The 16,658-nt window shown below is 32.3% G+C and overlaps 1 protein-coding gene across 1 annotated transcript; it reads right to left on the reverse strand.

The window, feature by feature from the left end:
- Positions 1-762: 762 nt before the first annotated feature.
- LOC132058767 (protein C2-DOMAIN ABA-RELATED 11-like) lies at positions 763-3,961 on the reverse strand. The gene is made up of 3 exons (XM_059451092.1): positions 3,792-3,961; positions 2,972-3,067; positions 763-1,333 (listed from the first exon to the last, which is right to left on the reverse strand). Exons 1-3 carry the CDS (start codon positions 3,900-3,902, stop codon positions 1,043-1,045), a joined length of 498 nt encoding a protein of 165 aa, XP_059307075.1. The 5' UTR covers positions 3,903-3,961; the 3' UTR covers positions 763-1,042.
- Between the last annotated feature and the right edge of the window lie 12,697 nt (positions 3,962-16,658).

A 16,658-nucleotide genomic window follows, 5' to 3' on the forward strand; every position in this document is an offset into this window, starting at 1 on the left:
GCAGAATATACATACGAGATTTGTCTTTTTTGTTTACTTTTGTGTAGTTGTTCCTTTCCAAAAATCTTTAGAGGTATTTGCGGAATAAGTGCAAATAGAAGGGCTCACCATACAAATGGTAGTTGAGGGAGAAATGGCCGCAAAAACAACAGATGTGAGGTCCAAGGGATACTCTTTTAACGTATTCTAAATAATAGATTGGATGGATTTGGGTCGTTGAGCCGGGATTTATCAGAAATAGCCTCTCTACCCCACAAAGGTAGGAGTAAAGTCTGCATACATCTTACCCTCCCCATACCCTGCTTTGTGGGATTACACTGGGTATATTGTTGTTGTTGTTGTTGTGGAATTGGACCATTGCATCGCAAGAGATTTGGGATAAAATGCCAATATTTCACTGTTTAAGGTCAAATATTATGAAAAAAATTTACCTATAACTATTAGTGTTGGTAAATTTTGCATTACTAATATCAGCAAAACTTATGTAGAATAGAGGGAGACATGCATTATAATCACCCGCAACTAATTGGTGAACCAGGCCACACGTAATGGTTTCAAACTTCTACTCGAGTGTAATTTACCTAGTCTATACCTTGCATGCCCTTCTCTTTAATTTCAGGTTACTAGCTCATACTAAAGAAAGAAACTTATCGTCCTTGACTTTTAGGTAATGATACTTTTCTCAGCTTTAATGCAAAGAACTTAAATTATTTTAGATTTCTTAGAGATAGCAGTCAAAATGATGATGAGCTTAACCAAAAATAGAGAATAACAAACCCATAGAAATGGCATTTTAATCCATCTGGCCGCTGTTAACTATTGAAAAGGACTAGGAGAAGCAATGTTCTAACAAGGATTTAGCTGGAGCAAAATACCTTTTGAGTACACACCATTATGAATATACATTTGAGATAAAACTAAAGCTACAGCGCCGGCTCTCCTACTGGACACACATCACACTAAACGCATGCTAAATCTTTGAGATCCTTTTCCACAACAGGAAAGTAAACAGTCCTAATATCAACAGATCAATCTCCGAGTCTTAATTAGAGGGAAGATTGATCAATTTGATCTTCAGTTCTATATCCCCAGAATCAACATCACAAAGCCTCAACCAGACGTCTTGCACAACCTCACCATTCACCCAAACAATACTGCTGTCCGCTGCTAGACAGTTATCACTGTCTGGGATAACCTTCCTCAGTGTTGTCCCTTCAGTAGCAGTAACTCCAAGAATCTTTCTCAATCTAGCAGAAGCAACTAAAGGCTGCAGGCTGAGATGAGCATTTCCCATTTTGTCATCCGCCTTGAAACGGTCTTTATCAAACACTTGCTGTCACAATTGAAATTTCATAAGTTGAAAAGAACTTTACATATAATTTTTTTAAATAGCTGCTCAGGGCATTGAAATGATCCCATTTCAGGTAGTAAATATATATAACCCTGAAGACAAGGCGTTAGAAAAGCCATGTGAAAATGTTTTCTAGCATAAAACAGTACTTTTCTTACATCTAAGTTTTTCTTTAACATACATGTAAATCATCAATGAAGCATATAAATGAAGCTCAGTCATCGCTAGTTTCATAGAATGCTCTAAATATATAGCAGATAACCTAAAGACCTGTTTGGCCCACTTATTTGTTCAAACATTAGAATAACAAAATAAAGTTTAACTATAGCTATCATCTTTTTTCTTTAATAAGAATGACAAGATCCTCTTATAACTATAGCTCCCACATCACAAACTTTACCATGAAAGTAGGTAAAAAGTTATAACCAAATGGTATCGATGAGGAATACAAGAATACCTCTTTGGACAATAAGCTAAAAGGGACCGTCTGATATTTTCTTCCCCCATACCCTGTAAACTGTAAAGCCCCCTCCCCCTCCTTGATTGTTTTTCTATTTGTTTCATCAGCTTAGTTTCATCAACATCTGCACTATCACACCACTTGGAGGTGGGATAATTACATACAAAACGGGTAAAGTAATTTTACCTATTCCAAAGTGCATAATCACTTATTTTTCACCCATGCAGGAGTTTGCCTCAGATATTATCTCACACATAGTTCAATATGCTCATGGTGTAACACGGAGGTACTCCCAAACTAACTGATGGTGGCTACCTCTCAAGAAAGGACCAAATTAACGTCCTAAAAAAGTCCTTTGTTGCTTTTGATAGTTGTGCATTCAAATGCATGACTAACTCCTATTAAATTAATTCAAAGCATCATATTTTTCTTGTTCACTTGATATTGTGGTGTAATTCTTGAGCACGGAAAATCCCAAGACAAATTCCTATGAAGAATAATATATTGCATGGCTGCTTCAACCAGATATACACCTTGATACTTCAAAATGACATATGCCTTGGTACTACACACAGAAGTTCCTTCACTAGAAAAAAGAAGTTGCCAGGTTATGAAAGTTTATTAAACTCTCAAAAGGCGGCATGTACATTGGAGAAGACTACACAGCACCAGGTTATTGTATCAAAATCTTGTCCAAACTCCAAAAGATGGACCTTTCAGTAGTGCTGTTTCCCTTGTGAGACCTTTCTCTTAGTCTATCCAATCACTCACTTCAATTTAGGTTTTCCTCTTTTGTTTATTTCATTTCATGTTGCCATTTTTCCTTAAATGTCCCTTCCCATTTATTCCACTGCTAGATTCCTATATTTCCGCTAACACCAGATATACAAACATCACAAGTACGTAGAATTTACGGACACCTTTATCCAACCGTCAAAGCTGTAACATTTACACATGATGCCTTACCACAAGATAAGTCAGCTTTTCTTTTTCTTTTTTTCTTTTTCTTTTTTTTCTTTTTTTTTTTTTTTGGAGAAATAATCCAAGATTAGTCAAGTGATATATGCAAAGTTTGGAAAATATAAGCATGCAGTATGTCTAATTCAAACCCTACGAATAACAATATAAAGTAAATGAATTTCAGAGGTTTAAATACTAACCAAGTTGAGAACCTCCACAGGGTCTGAAATGGAAAAATCAAATTCTTCATTCCAAACAGGATTAAGGCAGCTATTTTTGACCTTGGTTCTTGAGGTCTGGTACAACAAATAGATTTAGTATCAAATAAGCACAAGATTTTAGATAACTTCAACGCGACAAGAACAGTAATGAGCATTACGGAACAACATAAAAACAATCAAATATTTCCCTGCATACATACTAGATCTGGGTTCATTATGGAAAATACAAAAGAACATCCAAGATCCATATACGAAAGATAGATACCATATTTATAGCTAACTGTTTGTTTGATAAGGCGAACGCAATTCACTACTGAGTTACTAATATTTTCCGATTTTCCCATATTCGGTTGGTCAAAATTTTTGGAAAACATTTTCTTTAGGAGAAGTAGGGAAACAAGTTCCGCGCAAGTGGCAGCTCACATTGATTATGTCCTCCCACCCCCCAACACACCTCATCTCACCCCACCCGCCATAGCCCCCACCACTCCACCCTCCACTCACCACTCCTACCTCCCATAGTATCTTTTAGGATAATATTTTTTGTTTGCAAGATTTTCCTGTAGAACATTTTTCTTCTGACCGAACACACCCTTTGTTCAGAATGGATAAGTGGTGGAGCCAGTTTTACACAGCTTAAAAGGTCCACAAGAAGAAAGATGGCGCATAATTAGCATAGTCGGAACAACAACATACCCTGGGGAGGGTTTTAGGAGGTAGAGAGATATAGACTGTGGGCTCAAGGAAAAGCATGGTCGGAATAATTAGCATTGTCAGGAAGGGAAAAACAATAGACAACCTGATTGCCCAACTTGAGAACTACATAAGGATCACTACTCTTGAAGTCTCGGATCACCAACCGTCTCCCTTGAACAACTGTCACTTTAAGCAGTCCAGATTTGTCTCCCATAATCCACTAGCTGTCCAATACATAAACAAAACATACATCAAAATTAACAGACTACAAATCCCTAACCAAAGTTGAAAACATTAACTGTCTCATTGAAGAATTTTCTGTTACTCATATGGTCACTCAACTAATAACTATTATATCAGAAAGCCGTTAAAGAAAATTGAAACTAAAAAAATGTGACTTTTTTGGGAGATTAAGTGATAATCAACCCAGAACTAATAACTATATATATCTCAGAAAGCCACTTTATTTGTTAATTGGAATTGAAAAAGAAAGGCGGGATAATATTTGTTTGTTCAGTGATCATCTGAAAAATCAACCCAAGATGAAAAAAAAAAAAAAACTTTTTAGCTCCAGAAAGGAAAAAACATACAAAGAAAACAATGAAGTTAGCAAAAATGAGAGAAACACAGACCAAAAGAGATGTTTTTAACTTACTTCAAAAAAAGAACCGAGATGTGTCAATTTTCAAGAGAGTTTGTTGAAATGGTTGTAGCTGATCTCTCTTTAAATTTGTTTGAGAGTTAATTGAAGTAATCATATCTATATCTACTACTACTACTACTAGTACACAACAATCCTAGTTATGGATTACATCTGCCCCTCTTTACAAGCTTAATTATTCTATTCACGCGCTTTCCTCGTGTCTCTTATTTTCTTTGTCCTTTTTTATGTTCCATTCTTTACTTTATTTGACCATTTTCTTTCAGGACTCGGTCACTCCTTATGTCCCTATTCATCTTGGATATAAAACTTTTGATTTTACATATTTAAAAATTACGTAACAAATACTTTGGATATCAAACTTTTGAGTTTTTAAAATAAAATTTACATATTTGAAAATTACGTAACAAGTACTATAAGTCGTAGTAATTTAAAAAGCATATGGAAAAATTGCGGTCAAAACAAAACTCATTTGGATCTCGAAATTCAAAGGGTGTCACATAAATTGAAACGGAGAGACTATTATCCAAAGTTTTTTTCACTAAACTGTAGTATGGGATCATTTCAAAGATTTTGATAAATGCAATTATGATTTGATTAAGAAGCGTTGGGTATAATATAAACAGATATCTAGATTGAATGAAGTCACTCCGCGGAAAAATATCATGTAACAAAAAGAAATCAAAGAGTATCGCATATGGATAATCACTTCCTATATGTTAGTTGAAAATTTAGTCACTCCGCGGAAAAATAAAATGATGGAAATTAAAATGGAAGAGAACAAACGCATTGGATGAAAATTGAACTGTGGAAATTCTTTCTTTTGTTGAGATGATTGATCCAACCATAGTCCCCTTGCCAAGGTAGTCCAAGGGGGCATTGGTAGCAGTAGGAAGAGAGAAATCGTCAATTATTTTTCTTTCTCTTCCTACTATTACTAATTAAAAGCAGTTATTTATTTTCTTAAGAAATATCAAACTTTCTCTTAATATTGTACCAGTTAAATGGTTTAAATCATTTGATAGGATCTTAATTAAAACTCAATACTAATGGCTGCTGCAAAGGTAATTCATGTTTAGCAAGAAGTTGTGGAATATCAAAATTACAAGGGAGAGATTTCTTCTATTGGAATGTGCTCTAACCATATGACTGAAGCCATAGCTATTATTTTTTTGTGTGAAATGATTTGTAGACAATGGCTATAAAGAAGTCCATTTTGGATCAAACTCACAAATACTAATAGATGTTATGAATAAAATTTATGTAGGTCGTCCTTTGACAAATAACTTAAACTAATGACATGAAAAAAGAAGGCCTATATGTCATCCCACTTTCACTACTACCATATTCAATCAAGTTTATGTCCAAGCAAAATAAGTTCGAGTTTCCTTTAGTATTAAGAAGGAAAGAAAATCATCGTCAAGTTTACAATGTTTAAAAGTCCAGTTTAGAATACTCCCTTTGTTTTAATTTATATGAACCCATTTGACTGGGCACGGATTTTAAGGAAAAAGAGAAAGATTTCTAAAGTTGTGGTATAAAATGAGGCAACATATTTTGTGTAGCTATAAATCATTGCATAAAGGTAATTGTTTCCAAACATGGAAAGATATCATTCTTTTTTTGCACGAACTAAAAATGAAATAGGTTCAGATAAATTGAAATGGAGGGAGTATTATTTTTTAAATCACTCAAATTGTTATAAATATTATTTATTATTGTGGATGTCTATCTTTAGGAGAAATATTAGGATTAGTGACTTTGGGATCAAGTCACTTTTCCCCTATAAATATAGAGGTTCTCCTTCATTGTAAATCAATTCCTAACAAGAGAAATAAAGATATCTCCTCTCTTTTCTCTTTCTCTACAATATTCTTGTTCTTATTTTATTAATTTATAACACGTTATCAGCACGAGTCTCTAATCTTTTATCTGAGTTTAGCCCATATCGGTACTACCGTCTTTGTGTCATCCATGCCTTACTAAAAATCAAGGGATTACCCTACCCATCTAAAATAATATACTTATGCAGAAGTTTTTGTTATTTAAGTGGCTCCAATTATAAATCATCTGGGAAACGGTTCACGAGGGTGTATGTAAATCAAGTATTGTTTGCAATTCTTCATGAGGTTTGGGTATCTAGTAAGTTCTACTAGTATCTTATAATGGAAACGGTTTCCATCACAGGTAAAGTAACTTGAGCCTTTTGCTTATTATTGTTTGGTTTAATATTTTTAATTCACTTCTAATGTTACATGCTATGTTTATATATGCGTATGTCGCGGTTAATTTGGTACTTGTTTTTAGAATGATCCCAGAATTGACATTCATACTTCACAAGTCTAAAGTATACCTAAATTTATTTATATTTATGGATCATGATCACCGGAAGTGATGATTCATATATAGGCCTCCATATTGTGATTTATATTGAAAATATGTTAGAGAAAAATCTCTACATTATATGCATATCTCGATTTGCTCCTGAAGTGCAATACCTTACAAGAGGTTTTAAGCTATCATAAATTAATATGATTAAGACACGTTCAGACGATTATATGTCCTTCCTGAAGAATGAAAACTTTTGATAAATATTATAAAATACAGATCCATTCCCTGAAGTGAATGTAGACAATATTTAGTAAAAATACAAATACGAATATGTACTTGATCGTGAAGATATCACTACTCCTCTCTAGAAGAGATAAAATAATAGAGAGAAAAAAAAAACCTAAATATTCTATGTTTTATTCTCGAAGTAATAACTCTGAAATCTACTCCCGAAGTAGCAAGCTCTGAAATATGCTCTGAAAGTAGCAAATTTTGAATTTTACTCCTGAAGTAGTAAAACTTTAAACTTTACTCTTGAAATAGTAAATCTGGTGAACTCTTAAATTTTCTTTTGAAGTAGTAGAACTGTGAATTTACTCCTGAAGTGGTAAACCTATGAACTTTACTCCCGGAGTAGTAAAATTTTAAAATTTACTCCAGAAATAGTAGAACTTTGAGATTTACTCCCGAAATAGTAAGACTTTGAACTATACTCTCAAAGTGGTAAGACCTTAAACTTTATTCTTGAATGTTGTAAGGCTTTGAACTTTACTCCCGAAGAAGTTTAACTTTAAAATTTACTCCTCAAATAGTAAAAAAAAAAAAAAAAAAGTCTGAAATAACCGGTGCTAATATTTTTTCTACATATATGTGGCAGATTGAACATGGTAACCATATCATGTACATGATCTATATAATGATTATTAAACTTCTTCAGTAATGACACTTGATATGCATGTATTTACATCATCGTCAAAACAATTATACTATATATGCATACATCGTTGTTAATAGTCTTGACAAACACTCCATGTTATAAAGGTAAATTTTCATAATTCTCGTGTTCTAAAATATTTATGTGGCATAATGTTGATGCTTTAATATGCTATATATACCATTTAACTTGACCAGGAACATATTTGTTTTATTTTATTTTGAGAAATCAGTACAAATAAATATGGTCATCAAGTTTTCTTTTGCTATCTTTTGTGTATTTCTTGTGCTTGAGAGAAATAACGAGCTATTAAAATTATGTATAAAGCGCATCAAATGACCAAGTTTCATTCTCTGAAGTGAATGAAGAAACACCACAACACTCCTCCTAAAGAGATAAAATAACAAAGAATATATTTGTGGTTTGAAGGTCATTGCAATATGTACCTATCCTACGTAGAAACATCTTGGTCAATTTTATTCTAAGGCAAAAGAAGACAAATCTTGTTAAATGCTTTCTCTTTTGTATGTTATTAATTTCCCCGAAGGAAATAAATACTTATATATTTCCCTGAAGAAAGTAATAGTTATATAGTTGACTCTTTGATACAAAATATTCAGATATTAATTAGCCTGACGAAGATGTTTGAAATACTGAAGTGTAGAAATTAAGGTTTACTTTTCATCGTTGATAAATGTAATTGTCTTTAAATTTTTATTTAATTATTGTTCATCTTATGACACCAACAGTGTTTAACTAAAATTTCTTTTATGATACCAGCAGTATCTAAAATACATTTGATGGTACAAAATCAATTAAGGGATCCAGAAGAGCTGACTATTTATCTAGAAGATCATGGCACTAGTAGTGTCCAAACAATATGTGATTACGGAGAATAAATTAAAGGCTCCAGAAGAGCTTATATAGTATTATGTCATTCGTTTTAGATTGTCCTATACGAAGGCATTATGATCAAAACACAAGTTGTAGTAAACCCGAAGTTTACTAAAGTAAATGGCTATCATATTGAAGCTATAAATGATTGGAGGATTAAATATCTTGAAAATTATAGTGGGTACATGGTAAACCAGAAGTTTATTGGTGCAAAAAATAATTCATGTCATAGTAAACCAGAAGTTTACTAAAACATAGAGCACATGGTATGGTAAACCTGAAGTTTAGTAGTATAAATAATTTTATTAGTTGGCATGAGCGGTTTTGCCATCCCGATTAAAACATGATGTGAAAATTGAGTATTTGGCATATATTGAAGAACTAGAAGATTCTTCAAGAATTTATTTTTATTGCTTGTTCTTATGAAAAGTTGATTATACTAGCAAATGTTGAGATTGAATTCTCCAAATTCTGAAAAAATATAAAAGGTGAATATAGGCCCGTTCACCTGTTATGTGATATCTTAAATAGATGCATCGATAAGACAGTCACATGTGTGTTTATTGTCAACCTGCAGTTTGACTTATGCAAAGTTACTTGCTCAAAAATGATTGAGTTGAGAGCGCAATTTTCAGATTTTGTAATCAAGATAATTCATCTTGTGAATGCTAGTTTATATCCAACCTGGTTTGGCATTGAATGCCTCCGATAAATAGCTAAACCATTGCTTATGAGAACAAAGCTTCATGTGCTAGTCTGAGATATTATATATACAACATCACTTGTATGCTTCAGACCAATAAATTATGATAAATTCTCCCCTCACAATTGGTTCAGGGTTAGGAACCAGATATTTCCATCTAACAATTTTTTATGTGTGGTATATGATTAATTAATCTACCATGATGCACAAAGATGAATACCCCTAAAGAAGATGGGATATATGTTAGTTTTTCTAACATAAGGGGGAGAGAATAAGCAACTGAGGAATATGTTATGAATTATCATTAGTATGATCCTCATTCAAAAGATAATTCAACTCAAATGCTAGAAGCATTTGCTGACCCAAAATTAATTTCTAATTTCAGCTGCAAAATGCTCCTATTAAATTCATGACCCTAAAGGACAGAGTCTACAGCATGCATGAAGCGTGGTAGACTAATCAGTTCCAAGTGCAATAATCATTGAAAAATATAGGAGCAAATGATCAATGATCATTATAAAGAGGCAATGTGCTCTTAAAGAGCCTACGACATAACACTTCATGAAACCTTATGAGAGGTTAGGTACCTAAAAATAATGGAAGTGATGAGATCTCAATCAGTTATGTCCTATTGCAAACCGATACAAGATAATATATCGTCGACGATATCTTTAGTACAATATAGCGCAATATTGTAAAAGATTGTGAGGATCTAAATTCTACGTCTATTAAAGCATGCTAATGTAGAAATTATTATCAAGTGAAATGACGCATCTTGGTAAGTGTAAAGCTTATTGGACTTGTTGTTCAGACACCAGAAGATGTCACATATTTAAATAGATGTTGTCACAACCTATGTGAATTTCTTGACAAAATTATATGAAAATTCCAGAAGAATTTTAAATGCCTGAAGCATATACAAGTTGTAGAAATTTTTTCATAATTCTTATATGAAATAAGTTAAGTAAGGTGAACGCGATTTTATCACCTTAATGAATATTCACTGGCTAAGGGCACAAATGACTCTATTTATCCTTACATCTTTTTGGAAATCAAAATCTGTCATATTGTTAGTGCAAGCTGATGAGTTGAGAATTATTGAAACTCTTGAAAAGTTTTCAAAAGAAATAGATTATATGCTGAAAGAAGTTGAAATGAGAAACTTGCGTTAATTCTTTGGTCCTAAAGTGTCATATCTTTATGCAATTGATGCATTCATATATTTTGCTATGACTATGAGAGATTACAGTCATACGATGTTGTTCTACATGACAGTCAAATCATATAAAGATAACATCTGTTTATAAAGCAAGTCAGGAATGCACTTGGAGTGATTTCAACAATATTATATGCTGATGCAACTCTATCCAAAGACTGAAGATACAGCAACATACATCGTCCAACTAAAGAGTGGATTTATAAAAGGACAAAGCTCATTTCACCAAAGTTGTACTTTACACACGAGCTCTAGAAGAATGGTGATATTCAAGGTGCAACAAATTGCTCGAGTGATAATATGGCTGATTTATTCACCAAGTCTCTACCAACTGCAACTTTCGAGAAGATGGTTCACAAGATTGGAATGCAAAGATTCAAGTTTTGGATTGATGTTCTCATCAGGGGAAGTTAATACGCGTTGTACTTTTTTTCCCTTAGCCAAGGTTTTGTCCCGATTGGATTTTCCTTGTAAGGTTTTTAATGAGGCAACCAAATGGCGTATTATTAGAAATGTGTACTCTTTTTCCTTTACTAGAATTTTTCCCACTGGGTTTTTTCTAGTAAGGTTTTAACGAGGCACATTATCTATCAAATAGACATCTAAGGAGGAGTGTTATAAATATTATTTATTATTGTGGATGTCTATCTTTAGGAGAAATATTAGGATTAGTGACTTTGGGATCAAGTCACTTTTCCCCTATAAACATAGAGGTTCTCCTTCATTGTAAATCAATTCCTAACAAGAGAAATAAAGATATCTCCTCTCTTTTTTCTTTCTCTACAATATTCTTGCTCTTATTTTATTATTTTATAACACAAATTTTAATGTTGATTTATTAGAACCATATAAAGCAACATCGAGTGTCTCGAGGAAAATAAAACTTTTGATCGAGTATAATTTTTTTTGTAGCTGAGTACAATAATTCTACTACCATAATGAATTGAAGATCCAATTCAGGAAATACTAAAGTCACATTTTAATCTCTTTCCTCTTTTATTCTTGATTATTGAATGCTGCTAGTCCTCACTAGAGGAAATAAGATCCCTTGGCCTCTTACAATTTGAATAGAAGAAAAAGACTTTTTCAGATCTCTTATGTGTCTTTTTTCAGATATTTTATTTGTAAAAAATGAATATCTCTTATAAAAGGGTCATAAAATTAAAAAAATTTGTAAAGGGCCAAATAACCATTTTTCCCTTTATACTAGACCTCATGTTATATATCCATGTGAAAGGATATATTTGCACTATCATTATAGTTTAACTTCGTGAATCTTTGGACCTCCTTGAGTATACAATGGGATTGTCGTTTCAGAGTTTAGGAAGCTGCAAAGGATGCACACATAAACTACAATGAGCAGACAAGGGTAATTAACTTGATGGGTAGAAAAGTAAACGGATACAGGAGGGTAATTAATTAGTTTGGCTTTTATGTAGCTATGTAGTTTTCCCCGTATATCTGAGTAGGTGGTAATAAGACCAGAAAGAGTTACAGCACAACCAATAATGAATTTTTAAATAATATAATAGTTTTCTAAAACTTTTGATTACTAAAATATGAATATCTTTAGAAAATTTAGATTTAAGTTTTTTTGTTTCTTTTACAACATAAAAACTTAGAGAAATTTAATTTTTGTCTATAATAGTCAAATAAAATTTAAAAGGCAAATTTTATAATTATAGGCATGCTAGTTTTTTTTGCACATGCAACGCGCATTTTTCGGGGTAAAAAATCACACATATTTTCACATCTTTTCTAGAGCTGTTAGTGTATGCTCGGAGATCATTCGAAGTCTTGGCATGTAAAGGGTGCAATCAATTGCATGGAACCTTACAATATATAGTAAGGATGATAATCTACAATGCATTGCTCATTTTGGATATGATGCACACCCTCACAGTGCTTGACCATCCAAAAATTTTGGATGATACGAACAAGGTCAATCTGAACGATATATTTCGCGACATGATGCTTCTTGAGAACCAAATTCCACTTTGAGTTCTCAAAGAGTTGTTATTGTGCATCACATGGTATTGTCAATGAGTGAGTTTATTGACAATGCTTTCTTAGAATTTTTGTGGTGGTGTTGTTTATTGTGAGAAAAATGTCAATTTTGGAGATGATCTACTGAATGTTAGAAAAGATAGTTATCTACTTGATGGCATCTCAAGAGAGCTCATCGCCTCTCCAGAAGTCGGTAAAGTAAGATTAAGTTATTATCTATCTTCAAACTATGTATCTACTACATGCATGTTTTAACACTATACTTAGGAGTTTTTTTTTTAGTTAATACTAATAAGACGCTTAAGGAATGATTTGAATTAAATGCACAAGAACTTAGGTCGTTAGGAATCAATTTCTCTTTTCTTTTAAGCTGGAATAGTCCCAATTAGTGATTAGTTTTGGATTTGACCAGATTAATGAAATATTTTCTCCCTCTATATTTGTTTGTCTGTTACCATCTTTGCAGTTCTTGTTTTCATGATAGCTTATTCCTTCACTTTCATTAGTGAATTGTTTTGACCATTGTTATCCGTTATTTTTGTTAGTTGAATTTAAGCTTGAGTCTTACCAGATTTTTTAAAAAAAAAAAAAAATTAAGCATGTTTTTTCTCGCAAGGAAAAACAACTAGAAGAATCTGAACCTAGTCTGATGATGTCCGGTTATGAGTTTAGGTTTGCTAATGATCTCAAAAGTAAAGGTGTCATATTTCAATTAAATGGATTAAAGTCATGTTGAGCTGCCAAATCTAGATCGATCCAAGCTATTACCTTTGAATCCTACTCTTTGTTCTGATAGATGTATCTTCCGTAGTTCATTATCCACAAAGATAGCAAGGTTTTTCTTTTAAACTTAATTGTTTTTTAGCAACGTGCTCATATTTGTACCAAGTATGAGGTTACCTCCTATGTGAACCTTGTGAAATCACTTCTAGTCAGTGTTGAAGATGCATAAGAGTTGAGAATTAAGAATATCCTCAAAAATTATCTTGGAACAGATGACAATACAATAGAGTTGTTCAAAGAAATTTCTACCATTAAAGTGATTCGTGAAGAAAATCTCGGATCGACCAAACAAAAGATCTAACATATTAACATCAAGTCCAGAATGTTGTTAATAGAGATATTCTAAACTAAGTGTAGTTCAACAATTTTACTTCTAAAAATGATTTTTAATATTGCTATAACTATCCTAAGTGGTAATCATGTACGTTATGCTATTCATCCTAGGAAGTAAATTTTGAGACATTATCTTTTTAAATTTTGTTTGCTATGTTGTTAGGCAATATATCATTAAAGCTTTAAGACCTATCTTTTGCAAGTTGTTTTGAGCACCCACTGGATGCTTATTAATGATATTATATACTTTTGGTGAGTTTTCATTGTTTTATGGTAGAGTATGAAGACCTTTTTGTTGTCATTTTTGTTCAATTAAGTTGCAGCACACTCGCTGTTAGTATTTTTGAATTTAGCAAAAATGTATATTTATTAGTGATTCTCATGTTTTAAAATAAACTATAGGTATTAAATTACTTCTAAAAAATATGCATTTTTCCTTTATTAGAATTATACTAATTTTTGTACATGTGTATTTCACGTGTATTCCATGTTAATAAGTACAAACTATCTCAGGGCAATAAGTATAATTTTGATCCATACATACTATATTAAGGGCCAGTAGTTGAGGGATTGTGAAATTTCCCAACAGGCTAGATGAATGATTAGGAAGATCTTGGCCTCTAGAAGCATTATGCTGCAATTATCCTCAACGCCTTCCTAGAACAACAACATGATCAAGACATTTTACTTGCGGCTCTTTGGAATTTACCAAGAATGCGGTGGAAATGTCTGATGTTTGGTAACAAAGCTAGACCAAAAGCATATTTTACTATGTGGTTGAGTCTGCAACAAAAATTATTAACTGTTGATAGGCTGATCAAATGACGTATAAAGGCTTCTCCAACTTGTGTTTTGTGTCAATAGGCTCCTGAGCCACATGAACATCTATTTGTCACATGTCCTATAGCCCAAACAATGTGGTCTAGAGTCCTGAAATGGAACTGCAGTGCTACAACCTAGGAAGGATTTATTCAATGGGGGACCATACATGCTAAAGGAAAGCTCAGCCTGGCCAGATCTTCAAAATGTTATTTGTTGGATGCTTTTATGCTCTGTGTATTGAGAGAAACCAGATATTATTTGAAAACAAGAGTAAGAATGTGGATATGTTGGCTAAGGACAAGAACGTGGATATGTTGGCTAATGACCGGGTAATCCTATGCATTGTTCGAGCACCTCCTGCACTTCAAGCTCTAATTTACAGTTTCCAGTTCTGATTTAGCTATTTGCCAATATCTGTAATGGTGTTACAGTGTTATGTTTTTGAGACCTTAGCAAGTTGCTAAATTTGTAATGACTACACTAGGTGATTAATAAAATTTATTTGTTACCAAAACATTAAGTATAGTTTTTTAGAACGATATAAATACTTTTAAAGATACGTATACGTTTAGATATCATTTGACTTGAAACGTTTGTCCATCCATGCTTTCACCTCCTGTTGTTACGAAGGATTGGCTTTACTCATATAATAAATAAATTATTACAAAGGACGGGACATAAAATCAAGACCTGCCGAAAGAAACATAACTAAAAAGTTATTACTATGTTATATATGGGATATTACATACCCATGCTAAAATGCAAGCACATTTCAGAAATAAAGGGAAGATTGTAATACTATTTTTATTTAAACCGGTACGACGCGTAATAAAATTTATTTTGATGCTATTAGGTATAAAAATATGAGATCTATTTTGATGTTATCAGGTACAAATTAAAGATGTGATTTGACAAGGGAAATGCTATAGTATATGAAAACCAAGCCTATGTCCCAAGTTGTGTGCGCATATGTGTATTAAATCACTCCATATCAAAATATATTGCATGTTTCATTGGATAATATCTTACACGTTTGTTACAGACTACCTTGCATGTCACATTACAGCAAGCAATGGCGCAAAAAAAGAGCAATACAAGATCATTTATTTTTATTTTTTTGTGAAAATTCATGCTGAAAATGAAAACGAAAAAGGAGATGGGAAAGAGTGTCAAGTAGTAATTTATTTAGAAAAAGTTTGAATATACTCCTTATATATATAGCAACATATGAAACGGGTCTTTTCGGTAATATTTGGGAATGAAACGATTATGAAAATTTCATAGTCGGGGAATAATAACAAGACATTTAAGTGGGAATAAGATAGAATTATTGGTTCGTGTATTAAAGGATCATCTCGTCTTCTCAAATTGTCTAACTTATGTTCATAATAATTAATTAATTAATAGTGAGTAAGTCTTAACTCTAGATTTGTTTGTTCAACAACTCTTCCGAATTAAAATCATAATTATTAGATAGAGTAAGTCTTAACATTTGAATATGTATTCGAACACATACGTACCTTCCTCGTGACAGATTTCTTGTGACTTTTGTAACATATTTTGGTATGATTATGTTTTGAATAGCTATTTTCCAAAGGAATAGAAGTTTTAAATATATAAATATAAATCATGTTCATGTAGTTATGTTCTTATTTCATGAGTAGTAGTATTCATTAGAATTATAACGTATATTTACATCTTTATACGTAAGTATTATAAGAATAGTATATAATTCTGAAGCAGTTTTTTTTTTTCAGGACAAGATCAATTTGTTTAGAATGTGACAGAATTTGTTTTTCAGTTTTAAATATCTTTATTTATTTATTTCTGAAATCGTTGAATTTAACACATTAAAGTCTTTGTTGTTTTTTCTTAGTTCACATTCGTAGTTAAAGTTGATCCTAATTAATAGTCCCTCCGCCCATTTTCACATGTATTGACTTGGCACGCCCATTAATAATTCAAAAATAAAATGACAATTTTACTTATCACCCTTTGGATATAATAAATGCAATGTTTGGAAAATGTATTGATAAGTTATTATAGTAAATAATAAGGTTAATTAGGAACTAAGTATTAAATTCTGTCTTGATTTTCTAAGCTGGACAAATAAAAGCGGTCATCTATTTTTAGTATAGAGGACAAGTAAAATTGGACGGAGGGAGTACATGTATTTACCGCGTATCTACGAAGGGGTAATTTTATTTTGTCTTTTTATACTCACAGGTATAGTGTTCAAAGGGATAATTACTATTGTGTCTTTTTATACTCACGTGTATAGTGTTC

The sequence above is a fragment of the Lycium ferocissimum genome, chromosome 6 (assembly GCF_029784015.1).
Source record: "Lycium ferocissimum isolate CSIRO_LF1 chromosome 6, AGI_CSIRO_Lferr_CH_V1, whole genome shotgun sequence".
In the NCBI taxonomy this organism is placed as follows: domain Eukaryota; kingdom Viridiplantae; phylum Streptophyta; class Magnoliopsida; order Solanales; family Solanaceae; genus Lycium; species Lycium ferocissimum.

What these genes read in the sequence shown, in the direction of transcription:
- LOC132058767 (XM_059451092.1), bottom strand. Translation starts at nt 3,902, where the DNA reads ATGGGAGACAAATCTGGACTGCTTAAAGTGACAGTTGTTCAAGGGAGA. An exon ending in TTCTCAAGTTGGGCAATCAG is followed by an intron (nt 3,068 to 3,791) that starts GTTGTCTATTGT and finishes TTGTTGTACCAG; the next exon opens with ACCTCAAGAACCAAGGTCAA. An exon ending in CTGTGGAGGTTCTCAACTTG is followed by an intron (nt 1,334 to 2,971) that starts GTTAGTATTTAA and finishes CAATTGTGACAG; the next exon opens with CAAGTGTTTGATAAAGACCG.